The sequence below is a fragment of the Phallusia mammillata genome, chromosome 5, assembly GCF_965637545.1.
Source record: "Phallusia mammillata chromosome 5, kaPhaMamm4.hap1.1, whole genome shotgun sequence".
In the NCBI taxonomy this organism is placed as follows: Eukaryota; Metazoa; Chordata; class Ascidiacea; order Phlebobranchia; family Ascidiidae; genus Phallusia; species Phallusia mammillata.
The window spans coordinates 27,906,107-27,926,570 of NC_137256.1; the positions used below are offsets into that span (position 1 = coordinate 27,906,107).

The 20,464-nt window shown below is 37.6% G+C and overlaps 4 protein-coding genes across 7 annotated transcripts in view; 2 read left to right on the forward strand and 2 right to left on the reverse strand.

Annotated features, from left to right (window-relative positions):
- Positions 1-247: 247 nt before the first annotated feature.
- LOC145227968 (protein artemis-like) lies at positions 248-3,022 on the reverse strand. Of its 3 annotated transcripts, XM_080092936.1 has the most exons (10): positions 2,937-3,021; positions 2,755-2,854; positions 2,386-2,676; positions 2,192-2,274; positions 2,024-2,118; positions 1,833-1,964; positions 1,574-1,767; positions 1,232-1,426; positions 1,029-1,175; positions 248-706 (listed from the first exon to the last, which is right to left on the reverse strand). In XM_080092936.1, the coding sequence occupies exons 3-10, from the start codon at positions 2,656-2,658 to the stop codon at positions 548-550; spliced, it is 1,278 nt and encodes a 425-aa protein (XP_079949062.1). In that variant the 5' UTR covers positions 2,659-2,676; positions 2,755-2,854; positions 2,937-3,021; the 3' UTR covers positions 248-547. The 3 variants fall into 3 exon arrangements, with proteins under 3 accessions (XP_079949062.1, XP_079949061.1, XP_079949063.1); XM_080092935.1 differs by having other exon boundaries at positions 2,755-3,022; XM_080092937.1 differs by having other exon boundaries at positions 581-776; positions 2,755-3,020.
- Positions 3,023-4,394: 1,372 nt separating this feature from the next.
- On the forward strand, positions 4,395-10,079 carry LOC145227969 (UDP-N-acetylglucosamine--dolichyl-phosphate N-acetylglucosaminephosphotransferase-like). The gene is made up of 5 exons (XM_080092938.1): positions 4,395-4,943; positions 5,280-5,497; positions 5,869-6,100; positions 7,265-7,453; positions 9,444-10,079. The coding sequence occupies exons 1-5, from the start codon at positions 4,675-4,677 to the stop codon at positions 9,748-9,750; spliced, it is 1,215 nt and encodes a 404-aa protein (XP_079949064.1). The 5' UTR covers positions 4,395-4,674; the 3' UTR covers positions 9,751-10,079.
- Positions 10,080-10,148: 69 nt separating this feature from the next.
- LOC145227964 (uncharacterized) overlaps positions 10,149-20,464 on the forward strand; it is a 53,935-nt gene continuing 43,619 nt past the window's right edge. Inside the window, exons 1-2 of the mRNA XM_080092928.1 lie at positions 10,149-11,192; positions 12,532-12,637. The gene's annotated coding sequence lies outside the window, so the exon portion shown is untranslated. The remainder of the gene's footprint in view (positions 11,193-12,531; positions 12,638-20,464) is intronic.
- Positions 14,262-20,348, reverse strand: LOC145230322 (uncharacterized). 2 transcript variants are annotated; one of them, XM_080095717.1, is made up of 7 exons: positions 20,301-20,348; positions 17,889-18,035; positions 17,631-17,766; positions 17,271-17,348; positions 16,855-17,027; positions 16,067-16,292; positions 14,262-14,787 (listed from the first exon to the last, which is right to left on the reverse strand). In XM_080095717.1, exons 2-7 carry the CDS (start codon positions 18,020-18,022, stop codon positions 14,506-14,508), a joined length of 1,029 nt encoding a protein of 342 aa, XP_079951843.1. In that variant the 5' UTR covers positions 18,023-18,035; positions 20,301-20,348; the 3' UTR covers positions 14,262-14,505. The 2 variants fall into 2 exon arrangements, with proteins under 2 accessions (XP_079951843.1, XP_079951842.1); XM_080095716.1 differs by lacking the exon at positions 20,301-20,348 and adding an exon at positions 18,356-18,559.

Consider the following 20,464-nt stretch of genomic DNA (forward strand, 5'->3'; position numbering starts at 1 on the left):
TTCAGAAATAAGTTTTAGTGTTTCGTAAATTCCCTTTTTTCGCTGTTGTACGGCACCAAGTTATATCCCTTCTGTTGTTTTTATTTCACCGGACGATGACAATGGAAACTGTCGAAACGTTGTCATGTTTTTCACTCACATACTGACTTGCAGCTGTTATTGTAACACTTAAACATTTCGTTAAGTTTTTGCCTTGATGCAATGTATCTGTTTTTCTTGTTTATTTTGCAAGCACACCAGCAGAAACTTTCTTATGACCAACGATAACTTTTATTAAAATAAACAAACAAACAAACAAACAAACAGCAACAAAGCTTACTGCAGTAGTACGTCGATAACAACCAAACCCAACAACAATAACGTCCATTTAAATATTTAGGGAAATTTTACATTTAAAGTGCACTTGTATTTCAAAACAAACAAAAACAATTTATAAATTTAGAACAATTTGATTTGTGTAAATTGCAATGAACATATAATGGTCATCGCTTGAAACTGTGAAACAAAAAATAAAATTCTTTTGATTAATAAACAAACTGGACTGATTTCACACATGGGTTTCAGGAAATTTAGACAAAACATAAAACATTGTTGCACAGGAACTGATGAAGGACTTGAGTGAGGAACAAATTAGTCTCCAGAATATATCAGGTTTTGAATCTCCGCTTTGGTGGAATGAAAATCTCATCATCAGAGCTTCCTTCATCTAGTGGACAAAATATGCTTTTTCTGGTCGATTGTTTGTTGTTTAACTTTCCAATTGGTTTGTATTCAATCTGAAACAGGTAACACAGTAGCACACAACTAAATAAAAACTGGTTTTGAAAGGATAAGCAATAGTTTGTAAAATCTATTCTGTAAATATAAGAGCATCAAGCTAATAAATGATAAGTAAGCTGCAGACAGTGCACACTATTTAGACCTGCAAGGTTTCATCAGTGCAGCTGGTGACAAGATGTAAGTTGTATTAGTATAGCCTGTGAATAAATGTTGATATATTTGCTGCAAGTAACAACCATCTGCATTACCTCATCAGCTGAATTAATCTTCTCACGATTTTTTAGTCCACAAAGGTTCCTCAGTCGTTGTTCAACTGACGAAAAACTTTCACCAACACGAGGAATAACGTTGGCATGAACCGACAAGGGCTGGACATGGCGCACAAAATCACAAACCTGAAAAACACAAGAGACTGATTGTGACGAAAAGAGAAATCATCGCAAGATCTCACCTCGCTTAGAGATGAATGAAACGAGAAACAAAGCCTGAAGCTGGTTTCGCTTATTCTGATTTGGACATCTTTGGGAAGGGCTGCATGTGTGAAGTATAATGTGCTGAGTGTTACTGATAAAAACTTCAACTGTTTATTTGGGACAATTTCGTCGTTGGTTGCTTCCCATTGACTCCAGTCTTTTTCTTTAACTCTCTAAACAAAAACAGTTCACATAACAATTACAAACAAGGTACTGTACCTCTTTTTTGAAACAAGCACAAATTTCTTAAACATGTTACATGAAAATGTCTATATGAATTGGCGATTACATCAAACATTTCAACAAGTAAGGTACTGTACCTCTTTTTTGAAACAAGCATAAATTTGTGAATGGGTTGGGTCAGTGGTTAAAACTTCTGCAACATCAGGAAGACATTTATAGTTTCCGGCCCTTGCACAGTAGATTTTGGTGTTAAAAGTTTCATATAAAGCTTGGTAGAGATATTCGTATCCATACTTTGCACTCAAATTCAGTCGTACTATGTGATTTTTACCTGAAAATCATTAAATGTTGATGAGAAATGTATAACTTAACAACCCCAGTAATCAAAAGTCTTACCTTTTGATATCCAATTTTTGACAAGGTTTATTAATTTTTGCAGACAAATTTCTCGTTCCGGAATGAAATTCGCATCAGGGATACAAAATGTTGTGTCGACATAAAGATGATGAATCAGCTTTTTACTGGAACCTTTTGTAAAAGCAATATGGTAAAAAAATCTTGCAAACAACAAAGATGTCCCACCCAACCTGAATGCAAGTGCTTCATTCTTGTAGCTGAACCTTTTGGCAATCTGAAATCTCCAGTGTATAAACAAGTCCCATCATTTCCTTCAAATAAAAACCTAGAAATGTATGAAAAAGGTGTGAATTTTAACATTAAGTGATGTTTAATAAACACATTAAAAAACCTCTTACATCACAGAACCAGGACAATGGCCAGCTGAAAACAGCGTAATTGTGACTTCATGAATGGTTTTCCCTTCAAATATTTTAACAATCTACAAACACAGTATTAACGATAACCACTTTAATATAAATAGAATGAACCTGGTTTGATTTAACCTAAATAACCATGTTAATTAAGCACAATAGTTGTTTACAAAATGTACCTTTGGTTGTTCAATAGGCAACACACAAATGTGAGGTTTCAAATGTAAATACTTTGGGTCAGAAAGCAGCAATATTTTGGTCACTTCGGACATGTAAACTTTAACAAGATTGTGGTTTTTCAGTTTGCTTGCAAATTCATGCTTGTCCAGTCCAACCATGTGGTCAGTATGGCAATGTGAGAGAAAATATGCTGAAGAATCCAAGTTGTTTCCATCAAATCGATCAATTGACAGGAATTTGTAACTGTGCATTTTCCCACCAAAACAACTCATTTTAACAACCTTAGTCACCTACAAGACAAGAACGAATGCATTATCTGTCACGTTGTTAATAATCCACGTATAGTTTTTTGAAACAACCATATTTACCTGTTTTTTTACTGTTTTGTTTTCCTTGTGCTCCTTGTCCTTTGTAGTAAATAAAACTCCCTGGTGGTAGTTCCCCAGCTTTTGTTTTTGTGTCACATTTCTTTTCAAAAAGAATATTTATGCATGTTTCAAATACGAACAATAACTCAGAGCACTTTGCATGCACATGCAGGTTTTTATACCTAAACAACCTTTGGTCAAATAACACAACGCATTTCGTGCCCCGAAACACCTAAAAGTAGAAAGCTTGTTTATGAAGCAACTACGTCATCGATTCTATTACGTCATGGTGGTAATTGACATTAAAATTAGAGTTAATTTTGTTTTTCAACCACAGATTTTGTTTAGCTTTATAATTACTTTGTACCATTCCAACACACGTTAAATGGGCTGCGTAAAGAAATGCGTACCAGGCCTACATAGGCCGTAGGTAGAAGTTTTTTTGTTAAAGTCTTGTTTGACCATGTACATTAACTTATGAAACCAACCAAAACTTGTAACAATAAAGAAAATCTTCCAATAAATTGAAATTCAGACTTTGAAACGAAGGAGATTTTGCAAACTTTAGTATGTGGTAAAAATAGAAAGAACAGGTTTTGACTAGGGGTTGTTTAGAGGTATGGAATGGAAATAATGTTTTCACAAACAAGCTTTTGTCCTCATTATTACATCAGAAAGCTTGCGCACGTAAAACCAGCCATCTTTGAACATCAACATGTTTATCGGCGTAAAGTGATTTTCTCCATACATCATGACGTACTTTCACATGATAAACGTACGTGACATCGAATAAATGAATTGGCGATTTCATCAAACGACATAACCTATATAATTGTAAGAAAGTATTTATTTGGTAACTTTATTGAGTCGCATTTGTTAAAGGAAGGTTGTATAAAATGAAACCGCCGACAGCCCGCCATCTTGCTTTTGCTTTGGCAAGCGGAACGGTTGACGTGTCAGCTCACGTCGAAAAGAAAACAAGTTAAACTTGTTTACTTCGTTGCGATTGTAAATTTGTGGTTGAAATTTCAAATTTTAAGCAACGACATCAGTTAGACGTCGATTTGTGTTTTCAAGCAAGCAAGTTAAAAGTTTAGAATGATGACATTTTGGTTTATTTGTGTTGAATTTGTTGTCAGGAAATAATTTTAAACCTTTTGATTATAACATTTAAGTTACGGCTTTAATCAGGCACTGCAGTTTCATTTCATAGAATGAAATCTAGTGCAACTCTTGCGCAATAATTTCAAAATAAAGTATTTAAACCATGAAAAGAATGTGGTATGATGAAATATGGAAACCCGACTTGTGTGGTATGTGGTATCCAGTTTCATATTCAGTCGCATTCCTACGATTGTTAAACTATGTGAAAGAGGTTTCGTAATATTTAAGGCATTTAAACTGAGTTGCAGAGGCAGGTTAAGATGTTTGAGTAAACTGTCATGTACTTATTTGATGAAAAAGATACAAGAGAGATGTTTCAGACAAGAACTTGTTGCGCTTTTTATTGCAAACATTTTAACAACTGCTGTTGTCATGACCAGAGTCAAGTCAGTGATTGTTGCAACATCTGCAATAAAATTTAAACTCTGTTGTAATGATGTTTTACCTAAGCTTTTAAAATACTGACCAGTGTTCTCATTTCATCTTTTTGTTTTATCAGGTTAAAAGCAACAATATGTCATAAATTACAAAAACAACTTGAACCACTGCAAGTCATGAAGCCAGTTTTAATGTTTCTCTTCAGACTGGGTTACAACATCTCTTACACTATTTGTGGAAAACTTTTTACTGGATTCAAGAGTTTTATTGGATTTGCACTCCTTCCTGTAATATCGTGCCAGTTTATGTTGATGCTGCTTGGCAGGTCTGGATAACAGAAGCTCAGATTTTGCCTACAAACGATTTATCGTTATCACTATGCAACCGGAGACAACACTGTTGATCAACGGGGTGGTCGCCTGCGTTGGGTTTCTAATGACAATGAAACTTATCCCGTCATTTTCTCCACTTTTTATTGCTGCTAATCTTTACGGCCGAGATATGAGCAAAACTTCTGACAAGAAAGTGCCGGAAGCCCTTGGTGTGGTTAGTGGAGCAGTGTATCTTGTCTGTATGTTCTTTTTCATCCCGTTTCCATTCATGGATATGACGTCTGATGGAAATGGAAGTCTCAACTTCAACCAAAAGTAATTGTTGATCGAAAATATGTAACGTTTAATTGTATTTTTGTGAACATGGATTTTTTTCCGTTATTTTATATTATAAAAAGTGGTACCACAAAAATTATAATGTTGTTTTCGGAGAATGCGCTTAAAATTTGCTTTTTTATCACCAATCTGGTGATGTTTACAAGAATGAGAAATGAGCCAATTGTATGATGTGTTTGTAAAAATACATAGACAAAAGAATTATGTTGCCCAATTTAATACAATTTTGTCTTAGATAAACCACATTCTGACTTTGCATGTATTTGTGTTTAAATAAACTTTATTAGCCTCTAAACTTGTTTTTTGTTTTTAAAGAGAGTTTATCCAGTTCATTGGAGCACTGCTGTCGATATGTTGCATGGTGTTTCTTGGGTTTGCTGATGATGTTCTTAACCTAAAGTGGAGACATAAACTAACTCTTCCCACTGTTGCTTCACTTCCCCTGCTCATGGTGTATTACACAAACATCAGCAACACTTTTATCATCGTTCCGAAGCCGTTGAGATTCTTTCTGGGTGGTGAACTTGACCTGGGTAAGTTGAAATGTTCAACCCTGGCACTTTCAACTTTAAAAAACTTGTACTAAACAAGTGCCTGAAATCTAAAGACATGAATCATAAAACTTAAAACACGAGCCACAGAAGTTCGTTGGTCAAAACAAACTGCTTAGGGGTTGTTTACTGTAGAAAATATATTGTATTACTGGTGTACCAATGATGACAACAGCAACAGCGATTGTTTTTGCTCATAAATAAATCAATGTCTATTTGCAATAAATCAGCTATTAGGCATAATGTATAAACAAGTATTGCTCATCCAGCAGTTTTTTTATAAATTACCAGCGTTTCAAAGTCCCATACAAGACGCCTTCATCAGGATACTAGCAGATTTTCTCTATTTGCAGGAATATTGTACTACGTATACATGGGTATGCTGGCTGTGTTTTGCACGAATGCAATCAACATCTTATCTGGGATCAACGGTTTAGAAGCTGGGCAGTCTGTAGTGATTTGTGCGTCGATTATTGTCCACAACATTATCGAGTTGTCTGGCCCAGTGTCAACTTACCATTTATTTTCACTCTACTTCATGCTGCCTTTTCTTGGAACTTCATTAGGAATTCTGTATTTCAACTGGTAAGTGTGAAAAACTGCTGTAATCAGGCTCAGTTGAATTATAATAGCATCGAGCCAATACACATAAGCAACATACAGTGCACACTGTTTTGACCTATAAGCAGGGTTGCCATCGACTTGAAACCAAAAATAAGGACAACCGAAAAATAAAATTGTTATGCGAAACGAAACAAATGTTATTGAATAAATATTGGCATTTATACGAGCCGTGACATAATATTTGCAATTTATTTTGGAAAGAAACAATCTGTTTCAGCAACTGGTTGTTCGTAGAAAATACTAAGTGTATCGCACAACAGGTCGGGTCTAGGTTCACTTCTACTTGTAACAGGGATTTGACCAGTAATTGTTGAAAATAAGACAAAATAAGGACTATGGTCAAAAATAAGGACATTTCTTAGAAATAAAGACAATGAACTTTTCCAAGACATGGCCCTTCAAAATAAGGACAAATCTTAGAAATAAGAACGGTATGGCAACCCTGCCTATAAGGTCTCATCAGTGCAGCTAGTGACGCGAGATAGACCGCATGAGCTAATGTAGCCCCTTACAACTTCAGTGTGTTGGGAGTAACACGCTTATTTCAAAAATATGGCTTAAAACAGTGGTTCCCAACCTGGGGTTTGCGGACCCCCAAGGGGTCTGTGAGATAGTTTCAAGGGGTCCGTGAAGGCAAACATTTTTTACTACATTAACCAACAGTTAAATATTTGTAAGTTTTCGAACTGTTTTTAAATCCTGTATATGAGTGCAAACTGTAATCAAATGTTTGGTTTAGGAAAAAATACTTTTTTTGTAATTGCTACCTCTATTGTGACATCACAACACACATGAACAATAGAATTTATGGTGCTTTGTTTCAAGCTTTGTACACTAGAAAGGTTATCTCTTTGTTAAATTGACTGCTACAGTACAGAAAATTGGGATATAAGGACTGTGAAGGTTGATTGTGCCCAATATAGAAAATAGCGTATAATTGGTAAACTTAAATTCTGAAGGACAAAAAAGGACAAATTACCAGTAATATACTTTGGGCTTTTAAAAATACTTCCTTCTTTTTTTGTCACAAGTAGTCTGCCAAGCTTGTTCTATTTTGTATATCCTATAATTTTACCCTGATTTTTACCTGATTTTCTACCATTTACCAGTGATGTTATTTCTCAGGTATCCATCCCAGGTGTTTGTGGGCGACACGTTTTGTTATTTTGCTGGGATGACTTTTGCTGTTGTTGGAATCCTGGGACATTTCAGCAAAACCATGATATTATTCTTCATTCCACAAGTTTTAAACTTTCTCTATTCTGTGCCGCAACTTTTTCATTTTATTCCGTGTCCAAGACATCGCCTTCCAAAGTAAGTTTAGAAATAATTCATCTACAACTATGTACTGACAAGCTAGAAATTTTCTACTTATATTTCTCTCCTACTACAGTATTAATTTTGGAACACTATATATGGGCCTGTTCATAAGTTTAATGATGAAAATAACGGCCCAAATAAACGCAAAAAGCGACATGCTTTATATTTCAAACGTTTCGGCAGATGCTAATTCCTAATTTTGACCCACAAAAAGTTTGTCTTGTTTGTAAGTCCTGTACCGAACAGCACTGCAACTATGGGTGTGTTTGTCAGATAATGTAGTTTGTAATGCTATACAAATACTTTTTGCCAAATCTTGACAGGCTAGCAAAGTAAAAATGCTTCTGTAATTAAAGTGTAACTTTTTTACCAAATAAATTAGAAAAAAAAATACTAAATTAACTGAATATACCAAGTAGAATATTTGTTAGATTTTGCCTTATTATGGGTCCCCTTCCCTGAAGGGGACACATATTGTTTTTGTCCGTATTTTTTTTTTCTTTTTTTCTTTTTTTCTTTTTTCTTTTTTCTGTCTAACGCTGGTTTGTAACGCTCGTTTGGTCAAGAAAGAGTGCTTCAAATTTATTCAAATTTGGACATATGTTAGATATTAATCCAAACTTGGTCCACCTGAAGTTTGACCCCAAATTACCCAACGGTTCACCCACAGGCCCCCGAAACGTAAAAATTTTAACGCTGGTTTGTAACGCTCGTTTAGTGAAGAAAGCGTGCTTCAAATTTATTGAAGTTTGGACATATGTTAGAAATTAATCCAAACTTGGTCCACCAGAAGTTTGACCCCAAGTTACCCAGCGGTTCACCCACAGGCCCCCGAAACGTAAAATTTTTAACGCTGGTTTGTAACGCTCGTTTAGTAAAGAAAGAGTGCTTCAAATTTATTCAAATTTGGACATATGTTTAATATTAATCTGAACTTGGTCCACCTGAAGTTTGACCCCGAATGACCCAGCGACACACGCTCGTTTGGTCAAGAAAGACACTGTAGGCAGAAGTCCCAAGAGAGTACGTTTACGAATAATAGGGCAGAGCGGGAAGGCTCAGCTTGACGTCGGACAGACGTTTTACGAGACGTCGTTTCGGTGATTAGAAATCAGCTGTTTTGCACAGCAATGCTATGTCGTTTTATTAAGTTATCACTCACATTTTCAGTTTCGGCAAAGGTTTCACACATATGACGCGATTTAAACCTAATAAGCGTGCTTCGGTTTCGTATAATGTCAAGCAAAACTTTGTTAAACAAACTAAATATAAAAAAATAAACTTGACTTTTTTACAAGATAAAAGTTTTTTTAAATGCTCGTTGTCAGGTTGGCCGCTGCATGACCACGGGTTACTTAAGGTCAATTAGTAGGTATTACTAACACAGTTCAGAACTTTCTTTCGTCATAACGTAGCGTTTTTTTTTTTTTTGAATCAAATACCCAAGGCATGTATAAATTAGGTCAAACGGTGTTGTTGAACACCAAGGACGGCGTGCTATTGAAAACGGTGTCAAAAGGTCAAACAGTCGTTTGGTGTGTGCATCCTAAAAGGTTACTACATGTCAATGGTACTCGTTTTGCGAAACAAAGTTAAATGAAAAACTCGTTTTACGAAACAAAGTTAAGCAAGAGATTAAATTGAAAGTATTTGTTTCGTTCTTTTTTAATGTTTTTGTAATTATATGACAATAATAGTGCAAAAAAATACAACAAAATTTTTCATTGTTGGGTTAATGCTTTCTAAAAATTTGTTTTAAGAATTTAAAAATCACCGCAACATTAGTTTACCGTAAATCCGCACAAACACGCGTGTGGGGACCCATTAGTTTTTGTTTACAAAAACAATCATATGTGTAGATCAAATGATGTGTATAGTAAATTGGTAAATATCGTATAGAATATATAAAATGGAAGTATATCAGAAAGCCACTATTCTAGTTTCTGTGATGATTTATCAGCAAATTTATTGTGTAAATTTTCAGGTTCAATGCCAAGACTGGATTAGTTGGGATGAGCAAAGCGACCTTCAAGTCATCCGATATGAGGTTTCCCGGTCCTCTCATCCTACGTATAGCAGAGCTAGCGAGAGTTGTCGACGTGAAGCGGGGTTTGGGTGAAGACGGAGATGTGGTCGAATGCAACAATCTTACACTCAACAATTTCTTGCTGAAAACATTCGGTCCAATGCACGAAAGATCGTTAACCATCCTCCTGCTGGCAATCCAGGTCCTCTGCTCTTGCGCAGCTTTTTATATCCGCTATTGTGTGAGCGTGATGTTTTATGACTGAATTTTGTGAAGATTGTACCAATGAACAAACTGTTGCTGCCAGGCATAATGTATCAACAAATTTTTGGCTCTTCCAGCAGTTTTTTATTATTATATGCCGACGTTTTGATGTCCTATACGAGACACCTTCATCAGGGTAATGACATAAATTGCAAACACATGTTATTATAAAGCGAAAAGGGCGGCGAACCAGATTATTTATCCATGTTTCAAAACCTTGTACTGTTGTGACTATATTTAGATTCTGGTGACATGGCTGTTACCTACTGATTTTTCACTCCCTGAAGTCGCTCAACGTGTTTTCCTGCAATAAAGGCGAATAATAGTGAATGCAGAGTTTATTAAATACGTTCACTCTTAATTTAGTTTCAAAACAGAAGCAATTTCATAATACATGCGCCCGTCGCCCAAAATCAGAAATTCCAAAACGTTTTGTTCCCTTGAATCATTTTTGATTCAACATACACTTTGGAGATTTTTTTATCCATGACCAGTTTCCAAATAAAACATCGTTTAAAGTGATGTATGCGAGATTAAAATCATTCGCTGAGGCTGAAAAACGGAGCTAAAAAACGTTGGCACAATTAAACTGATGAACTAAACGAATAATCCTGCCAAACAAAACAGGCCATATGTTGTTGCTTTCTACTTCTTTCATAAGCTGATTGGTGGACGCCAGTCCCCGATTGGAAAGCTATGTTTTAAACTGGCGTAGTCGATTATTTTAAATTCAACAAAGAACTACTAAAATTGGTTTTGCGTTTGGGCTTTTATATCAGTTCAGTTTTCAACGAAGATTTTGCGCTTACGAAGCTTAATAAGTTCTTTTACAGAAATATAATTAAATCTTCAGAAAAATATGCAGCACAGCTGACACTCCCGGCTTCACAATCGTTAACATTTGTGTCGAAATTCCACCAACTTTTTGGTCCTATTCAAGAGCATTTAGGGTTTATAACACCATATTCAGGTGGTTGTTTGGCGAAATATGTTAGAAATACAAATATTAAAACAAAATATTCATGTTCGCCTGACTGCGTTTTATTGGCGGATTCCGACTCGCATAATGCGGGGCTAATTTTTTCGTTGTTTAAATAAGCCGCTAATATGTTTCTAAGATTATTTGAAAGTTAAATATTCTCTTCCATTTCCACAGAAACATATAAAGTTTGTGTTTTCTATCTGGCTTTCCAACAAAACTTAAAAATGCGAAAATTCAAAATGTAAACCTTGTTATTTTATCCCGAAACTGCGGAGAAAAACAACTTTGGTCACGGTTGGGCGGTTTATCACGTGACGGTTTACGCGATAATTTTTTGTATCACTTCATTTAGTTGTTAGAGCTGCTACGAGACGGTTGTGCTCATTGAGACGAAGGACTCCAGTGAAATACTGAAGTCTTCTTCCTTTCAGGATTTGCACCAACCAGGAATAATTTATCAAGTGAGTTTTAATCCATGGTAAACAGTTCGCTATTTGTGTTTGACGTGATTGTTTTGGTCACTGCCTAATATTCGGCATCGGACAAGCCTCTTTAATACGAAAGCCTCACAGCGAATCTTCAAGCTATACGTGTAACCAGGTTTTTTATGGTTTGGGTGACCGCTAAGTAGTTTTAAGAGACCGCAAGTGTTTCATCTAATTACCAAAAAATAGCCATATTTGCTTAAATAGCCATTTTGGGAAACCGCTGGAGAAATTTGGGGGAACGTTTCGGTCCCCCAAAACACCTTAAAAAAACACTGGTGTAACAGAGACATAAAGTAAGATTATTTATATGATTGAAAATAATCTGTGATTTGGTTGCGAGTTAAGATTTGTCTCAAAAAATAGAAAGTTTTAAGTTTAGCCTCTTTGCGGTGTAGATTATTCTATTTTTTTACACCATGTCAAGTAGTTAAAAGTAAAACTGAAACTGATGTTCTCCAAAACGTCTGCTTGCGTAACCAGCTTTCAGTAAAATATCCAGACGGCGTAATGTTTTGGACGCGTGTTGAGTCTAGAAGCATGCTGCCTTAAAAACTAAGTGCTGCAAATATGGGTTGTTGTTTTTGTATCAAGCTTTTCATATTAATTTGTAACTTGTCGCTGATGATAAGTTGTTTTCATTAATAAAGCTAAAACTGTTTGTAAAGTTCCTCAGAAAAATATGCAGCATAATTAGTATTGTATACAAGGAGAGAATCTTTCCAAATTCTGCGTGTTTTTTTACAGTTCTGCTTCACATAAACCGCTGAGTTTGAGGCGGAGTTGTAATTAAGCCAAGCCGGGCTTTGCGGGTCGGGTTAGATTTAAGTTTAAATAAAACAGATTCGGTTCGGGACTGACTTCACACTCGGTCATCAACTTTCAGGCCATTTAAAAACAATTCGGGTTCGGGCACAGAATTAGGGCCCGTTTACAGCGGTAGTTTCGGGTGGTTGGTTTGGCAAAATGTTTCAGAAATGAAAACGTTAAAACATGACATATAAGTTATGACGGCGGTTTTTATTGACAGATTCCTCCTAGCATGTTCCAGTACTAACTATTATCAATGTAAGCTTACTTTCAAATATGCCAATATTTTTAATCCCGTTCGAAATTACGCTCCAACATGGTTCCTTGCATTTGCATAGAAAGCGCTAAATGCTATTTGGCTTTCTAAACAAATAAATAAAAAAATTTTAACACGAAAGCGTTGTTTCGTTTTGCAAAAAAACTGCGGAGAAAAACAACTTCGGTTTCGGTTGAGCGGTTTATCACGTGACAAATTAGGTGATGATTTTTGTACCACTTCATTCAGATGATGGTGCGACTACAGGACGGTTGTGTTCAACGAGAAAAAAGATTCCAGCGAAAATACTGAAGTCTTCTTTCAGGATTTACACAAAGCAGGAATAATTTACCAAGTGAGTTGTTTTGCATTAAACTGTTTTGTTATTTGTGTTTTAGTTGTTAAGGTCGCATCTTAATATTTTTTACTTTAAGCTACACCTAAACAGACATGATAGAATTGTTTACATGGTTTTTGTTGCGATTTTTGTGGGTTGTCTTAATATTTCGGAGAGTTTTGAGTTTAGCGTCGTCGGAATTATAGATAATTTTATTTTTTCTGTGTAAACAGCGGTTGTAAGAAAAAAATGTGAAGGCGTTTAAATGTTAGATTCTGAAACGTCTGCTTGTGTAACTGACTTTCAGTGCAATAATCAGACGCCGTGGTGTTTTCTAAGCGTGTTGAGTGTAAAGCGTGTTGCCTGGAGAACAATTAGGCGCTGTAAAAATCTTAGTGCTTTGCAGCAGTGGTCGGCAACTGCCGGACGAGTTCGTTACCGGGCCGTATAATTTTTAGGGTAAATGCTTTAAAATATTTTGCCCATGTATCCCGGGGATGAAACACTAATTTAGGCGTTTTTATAACTAAATGTTTGTAGTTTTTTGAAGACTGGTCCGCGATAAAATTTAGTAGAAAAAATGTTGCCGGCCCCTGCTCCACAGTACCAAGCAAGAATACTTTAGGTTTTCCATGTTGCCACTTGTGTTTGACTTGATTATTCTGGTCGCATATTTTTTGTGTTTTTATTATGAAAGCCTTTCACTTTAGGCTAGACATAAACTGGGGGGCATGACAAAAGTTTAAAGCAATCTGTTTACGCATTGAACATAAGCGTCTTAATTCTTAACGACGAAACAGCTAACATCAGTTGAATGTAAATTGTTTTCAAATGACAAATGTATGTTTTTGCAACTTCTGCTTGTGTAAATAGCTTGAGGTAAAAATTCAGACGCCGTGCGTAAAAATTTGTCGGAAGCGTGTTGAGTCTAAAGCGTATTGCCTGAAGAACAAAGCGCCGCAAATTCGTTGCTGTTTTTGCACCAAACTCATGTCTATCCTGCTTTACATTCTACTTTGTTGTGTTTTATAGTTTTTATCAAACATCTGTAGGAACTGAAGATGACAGTTAGGGGAAATATATTCCTATAATTCATTGACCGATTATGTTACTTGCAATTTTTCAGTTATTTATTGTCATAAACAGCGATCATCAATGACCATGCTGTCTGTTGAAGAGTCTGATATTGTTAAGCATAATCACTCTGTATCCGGGATGTCTGTGTAAAACCGGGTTATTTGCCTCCCTATAATCGTGCAAAAGTTTAACTGCAAAGTATTTTTCGGTTGTTTTGTGCCATTGGCGTAATTTCCAACACGAATGTCTGTCTGAAACCAAAATTATCTGCTTCCTTAGACGTGCGGGAGTTTCGCTGTAAAATAGTTTCCCGTCGGTTTTTTGGACAATATTTATTTACCATGTACTCAGAAGTTAAACGAAAAACTAAAATTGTTTAAACTGTTCGTCTCCAGAACGTATGCCTGCGTAACCAGCTTTCAGTAAAATAATTATCCAATGTCTACCTGGACGGTGTGTGTAAAACGGAGTAATTTGCTTGCCTAGTTCCTAGTCGTGCAAGAGTTCGCTGTGAAATAGTGATTTTTTGGAACAATATTTATTTGATAAGGTGCTCGCATGGTCACAAAGTGCAAAACGCATTTTATTTACAAGCATAAAAAAATCCACAATAAAATTTCCTGTTTACTTTAAAGTGCAATAGTGTTATCCTGGTTAAGTAGAAATCTGCATGGACTGTATCAAAGCAGCGCAAATTCGCTCAAATATCCCTGAATTACGTTTTAAACTGCTCAAACATGTGAATGAAGAAATAGTTTTGGTGTGAGAAGAGTGAGACTCCTCCTGCTCCTCCTCTGCTCCCACTCCTCCTACGCTTGCCCATCTCCTCCCAACTCGCTCCTCTCCCCAGCTGTTGTCTTCCCGGCGAGGAGACTCTGCTGGACGTTCACCAACATCCTCATCTCGTCCTCTCGCGCGTGAAGTTCTAGGTTCTCCCGAACAACTTCGCGATTCTCTCCCAACAATGTTTCATTGTTGCTCCGGAATCTGTCGTTTTCCGACCTCATCGAGTTGTTGTTGTCGCGAAGTTTCAGGTTCTCGCTTCGAACTTCCTGGTTTTCGTCGCGCAGAGCTTGGTTCTCCCCGCGGACCTGTCAAAGTACAACACAAACATTTCGTATTTAAGTGGGTAAAACTACCAACACAAGAACTCACAAGACGCCCGGTTTGGGAATTTCCGGTAGGTGGAGCAGCGGACCATAGGCGTTTATGGTGTCAATAATACAGCAATTTGCAACATGCTGACTCAGAAATTATTGTCGCCGTAAATGCCTATGCTCCGTTGCATCACCTACCGGAAATTCCCAAACCGGCCGTCTTGTGAGTTCCTGTGTTAGTAGCTCTACCATTTAAGTGATCCATAAGCATTGTCCCACATGTGAAATTTTCCCAATTCTCGTGCTTCTAAAGCAGTGATTCTCAAACTTTTTAAGCATGCGTCGCATCAAAGAACGTGAATTTCCATAGATAAAAGTTTACGCTTAGGTAAACATACTAAAAGTGGTTCAAAGAATGGTAATTTAAAACACCAGGGAATGTTTGCACTTTAAAGGGGCACACCACACCCGTGCTCCGCGGTACATAGTTCGAGAATCACTGTTATAAAGCAATAAATTAAATTCACCCCTCCTAGATACTTTTCTCTTGTTTTGCTTTACCCAACCTACTTACAATTCCCCCGTTTATTTTACCCCACTTAAGGACTCCCCCTGCCCACTTACCCCACCTAGGGGCTTTCCCGCTTATTTTACCCCATCTAGGGGCTTTCCCGCTTATTTAACCCCATCTAGGGGCTTTCCCGCTTATTTTACCCCATCCTGGGACTTTCTAGGATTTTATCGACGAAGGTGTCTTATAAAAAAGTGACACGTTGCCATCTGATCGTTGAGGAAGCGATTAAATAGTAGGTGATTGTGTAAACAAGATCACCCACTTTGGATCTTTTATATGGTCGGCTCGACTGACGCATCTGTATCGTTTTATATTGAACCAGCTCAGACCATAAACCAGGGGTGGGCAACCTGCGGCCCTTGATTAAAGGTTGTGCGGCACGCAGAGACGCTTGGATTTCAAATGTACTGACAAACGAGTCTAACTATTATATATTTTGAGCAGATTAATGTGCCCGGTGCTATTTTTCTGCGACCTGGCAATATGTGGCTAGAATCAAATGCGAATGAAACTTGTAGTTAAGCATAGTTAGTACGCAACAAAGTAAAATCACCATATGTTATACACAAGTCTAATTTTGGCTGTTGTATTTGGCCCCACAGTAACGAAGGTTGCCCACCCCTGCCATAAACAGTCACATGCTGATCCTACAGTCGCATAAAAGGGGGTTAACTGGGACTTCCCCCACCCCCAACCCACCTTCAAGTTCTCACTCCTCATCTCTCCCGCCTCATCCCGCAACCTCCCGTTGTCTCCTCGGACTTTCTGATTCTCGGATCTCAGCGCTCCGTTCTCATTCCTCAGATCCTGATTCTCCATCCGCAACTTCTTGTTTTCATCCCTCAACTTCGCGTTTTCACCACGAACGGTTTCGTTTTCATCACGTGTTTTCTGATTCTCAGTTCGTAATCCCTGATTGTCACCCCTGAGTGTGACGTCATATATACTCCGGGTTAATTTGCATATTGCTTCAACGTTTAGTTGTTTATTCGGTAAAATGTAAAACAAACATTAAGTTGAGTTGAGTTTATTTCGCCGGCTAAAATTGTAGAAGAATATTCACCAGGCCGGAAATAGCTGCGCAACGTTGTGACGTTAAAAAGCGCGACAATGTTGAGGGCACAATTGGTGGAGGAATGGTAGACGCGATGCAGCTGCACCGTTACTACAATCGAAATTGTAAAGTACACCTCGGTTAATCCGGATCTTGGCCTAATTCGGACAAAACTTGAGGTACAAATGATTTATAATGTGGTAAGGGTTGAACTAATCGACATCGGTTAAACCGGATCTTTGCTTATTTTTGACAATTTTTTGGTTCAAACGGGTCCGGATTAACCGATGTCGATTAGTTAAACCCTTACCACATTATAAATCATTTGCACCTCAAGTTTTGTCCGAATTAGGCCAAGATCCGGATTAACCGAGGTTTAATGTGTTTGACGTCATATATTGCTTGGTGTTAATTTGCATGAAATCCTAATCACCTGTAAACTTGTTCCTCTGTGCGAAGTTTGTCGAGTTCGTCCTTCAGTTCAGAGTTGTCAACCTTCAACCTCATATTGTCCTCCTTCATAAGTTTAACTTCACGTTCAAGTTCAATCACGGTTCCCAGCGTCTCGTCCTTGTCCGCTTGGAGCGCATGGATTTTACGGAGCATCTAAAGAACAAAACAAAAAACTTGAAACAATTCTTCTTGTTATAACATATCCCCTTCTTATGGATTTCCTAAGGACCGCTGAGAGCAAATTTTTGTTGGTGTTTTATTGCAATGGACTAGCATGGCGCAATTACATAAAAATTTGAAAATCTGATTTGGTAAGCCGCAAAATTTTCTTTTGTGCAGAGAAAGTGCGAGTTGTTTGCAAATAAGCGTCTTGGTTTATGACGTCACAATACTCACATCAATCCGTTCTTCTTCCCCGTCCAAATATCTTCGAATATAATCAATAGCCACTTCCTTCGCGATCCTGCGCGACCTCTGAAACGTACGTAAAAGTATCGTTTAAACCACGACCTCTGGCGGATACGTATAAGCAGTGGTGGAATTGAAATTTTTTCTCAGCCGGTTCTATCAGAAAAGTCATATTTTTCAGCCGGCTCTGTTACAAATAGTCCGTTGACAGTAACCAGTAATGCTAACCTGTTCGCTGATCTCGTAAAATTTCGTGAGACGGTTCTAAAGAACCAGTGCGAACCGGCTGAATCCCACCACTGATTATAACGGTACCCGACCCTCTGCGAACTTGGTTAAAGTACTCACCGGTGGACTGTGGATCCCCGAATCCATCTCCTCTTTAATAACTCTCCTGTTCCATTCCATCTTAGCAGCAGTGCTGTACTGAAGCTGCTTAATCTTCTCTGGGTCAGTCAAAAACATCATCACGTCATCATCGTTTCTGTGACGCAACAAAGCGGCGGTTATTGGGTCACAGAAGTGGTTGTGATGAATAATTAATGCGGAATACGAATTTTTCCAACCGCATTTTTCAAATTATGGCGCGCATTTTCGAACGTTTACCTGTATTGAATACGTAATACGCTCATGACGTCACTACACGCCGAATCCCAACTTTGGTGAGTTGGACTCGTTGCATGGTATGTCGTCAGAGCTGATGATGTCATAGTTCCGCGTGGACTGAGTTTGCTCGTCATAGGAAGATATTCTCTGCGACAAAAACTCTGTGGTTAGAACTTAATTGTAACAATAGAGAAGTCCTGTGGTTTCTGATATTTTTTTTCTGAGATTGGTCGTTTGGCTTGACGCCGTATTGGTACAGGAATAAATCTGCTGCTTTGACATTTAAGCCTCAACTAAGTTTACCCTGATGAAATCCTCACGAAATCTAAATCCGTTTAACCAGCTCAAATTTCCTGCATCTAATGATAAAAAATAGCGAAAATAAATAAGTAGATAGTTTAACACACGATTGTGTAGTAGGCTGTCACGTGATGTGCATGAGCCAATCAGCGTGCTGCATTACTCACGTAATACTGCTATGTAGTTGCCCGCTGTCGGTAACACCGTTCCACTTGTTGTACGAAGTCATACTCCCAACGAAACTCGCACTCAATAAACCCGACCTTCCCCTACCACCGGCGTATACATATCAGGCACGCTTCACTGAACACGCTTAAGTACTAGGGACGCGACAAATTAAATGGCTTCCCTGGCACAAGTGTTTCGGTGACAATAGCTCGGAACGATGAGTGCTTGCGGTTGTTCGGTTTACTTTTATATTTCTTCCCGTCAGTTGGTTGGAACCGCATTGCTATGGATGAATCGCGTTTGTTTTTGTTTATTCGATTTGCATTGTTTAAATCGCGAGTGCCAAATCGATTTATTGGATTTCATTAAAAAGGTTTCGTTGGTTTGCCGAAACCGGTTTCCGCCGGTTTTTAATTTTCACTCGGACTAAAAATTAATTGTAACTTAGCGCCACTGATGACATAAATAGCATGGTAAAACATTTCCTAATGTAGGGGTCGGCAACCTTTTAAGCGACGCGTGCCAATTTACTTGTTGTGTGGCAATGAATTCGCGTGCCAACATTTTTCTGTGTGATAGCGGTTTGTGCCAGCTCATATCAATAATACAGAGAGAGCAGAGTGTTTTGTGCATGTAGACTGGACTTCAAGACAATGGCAAGATCAAAACTATAAACAAGCAGTGTAACAGGTTAAATTGTTAATTCAATACAAACACGTAAATCGGTTGGCGTGCCAACAAAAGTCACCTTGCGTACCAACCTTGGCACGCGTGCCAGGGGTTGCCGACCCCTGCCCTGATGTTTCGCATTCGCGCAAAATGGGTTTAGAACCAGCCTTGGTCAGTCATCCGTGAACATAAGGTATATTTAACCACATAAATTTTGTCTTGCCAATCTTTTTTCAGCCTCTCTTTAATATCAAGTCTTGTATTTGGTGGTTATTCGTAGTTGTGGTTATCTAAGGTTATTTAAGGTATTTTGGGATGTTAGTGGTTATTTGTGGTTACTTGAGGTATTTGTGGTTATTTGTGGATATTAGTGGTTATACCTTTCTATTCGCTCCAAAGTTGTTGGAATAAAAATCCGTGGAATCACTTCAGGAATCAACAAAGGCTTTACAAAAAAAATAAACAAATAAAATTCTTGTCATAATTTTAAATAAAGTTATCTGCAGCCACTGGATGACGCACGAGATTGGTTTTACTCATACTTTCCCGGGTTCGGTTTATTTTACTTTACATATTTTTACAATGTTTGCATCAGTCTTTAAAGGGTTAAGTTGTGGACTTATTCAAGACCATGAACTTAGAAAAACGTTAAATCGTTTAAAAATCAACTTGTTATACCTTAAACTTACAAACTAATTTTAAAGACAAAAGAACAAAAACATTTTCAACTAAGCACTTTTTCCCTTTTGTTTTACAAAATATTTTCAAAAACGCTTTGTTTAGAAACAACAATAATTTCTACCGTTGTCTGATTTTCCTTGTCCTCCATAATCGTTTCCGAAATTCTTCGCCAAATTAAAACTAAAGCGAGGAAAATAATCCTGACTCTTTTGCGGCTCCAACCCTAGTTTGAAACTTACAGCGGCCAACCCAACTTCCCAACCGATGTTTTGCTGACAAATAACAAGCGGAATTCTATATTCCCTCAACACTCGTCACTCGATACAATCACTCTGTTGCCGCTAAAAACTTCGCGGTACTGGTTCTAATATTAACTAAAGCTGCTCAAGTTTCCCAAGCAAGCGCATGATTCTAATAAAAATTGCTGAAAATATTGCGCGCCCAAGTTTTCTATTTGGTTTACAATTTGTTTGCACGACATTTTTGACCAACCTGGCATGAACAACGAAGTTTATTCCGCGCGGTTCTAAATTGCGACAAAAATATTCTAAATTTTATTGTTTTTTGATAAACAGATTCAAATAGTTGACTCACCTTTGACAGAATTTGCCGGTTTGCAGCAAAGTTGTGGCAGGGATACAAGCAGCGCGAAGACTAAGATTCGATCGCGATTGTTGTAATTATCGAACAACAATTAAACTTTTTTTTGCTCGCGCGTTTAGTGGGAGGGTTCACTTCGGCGTGGTGAAGCGAGCGGA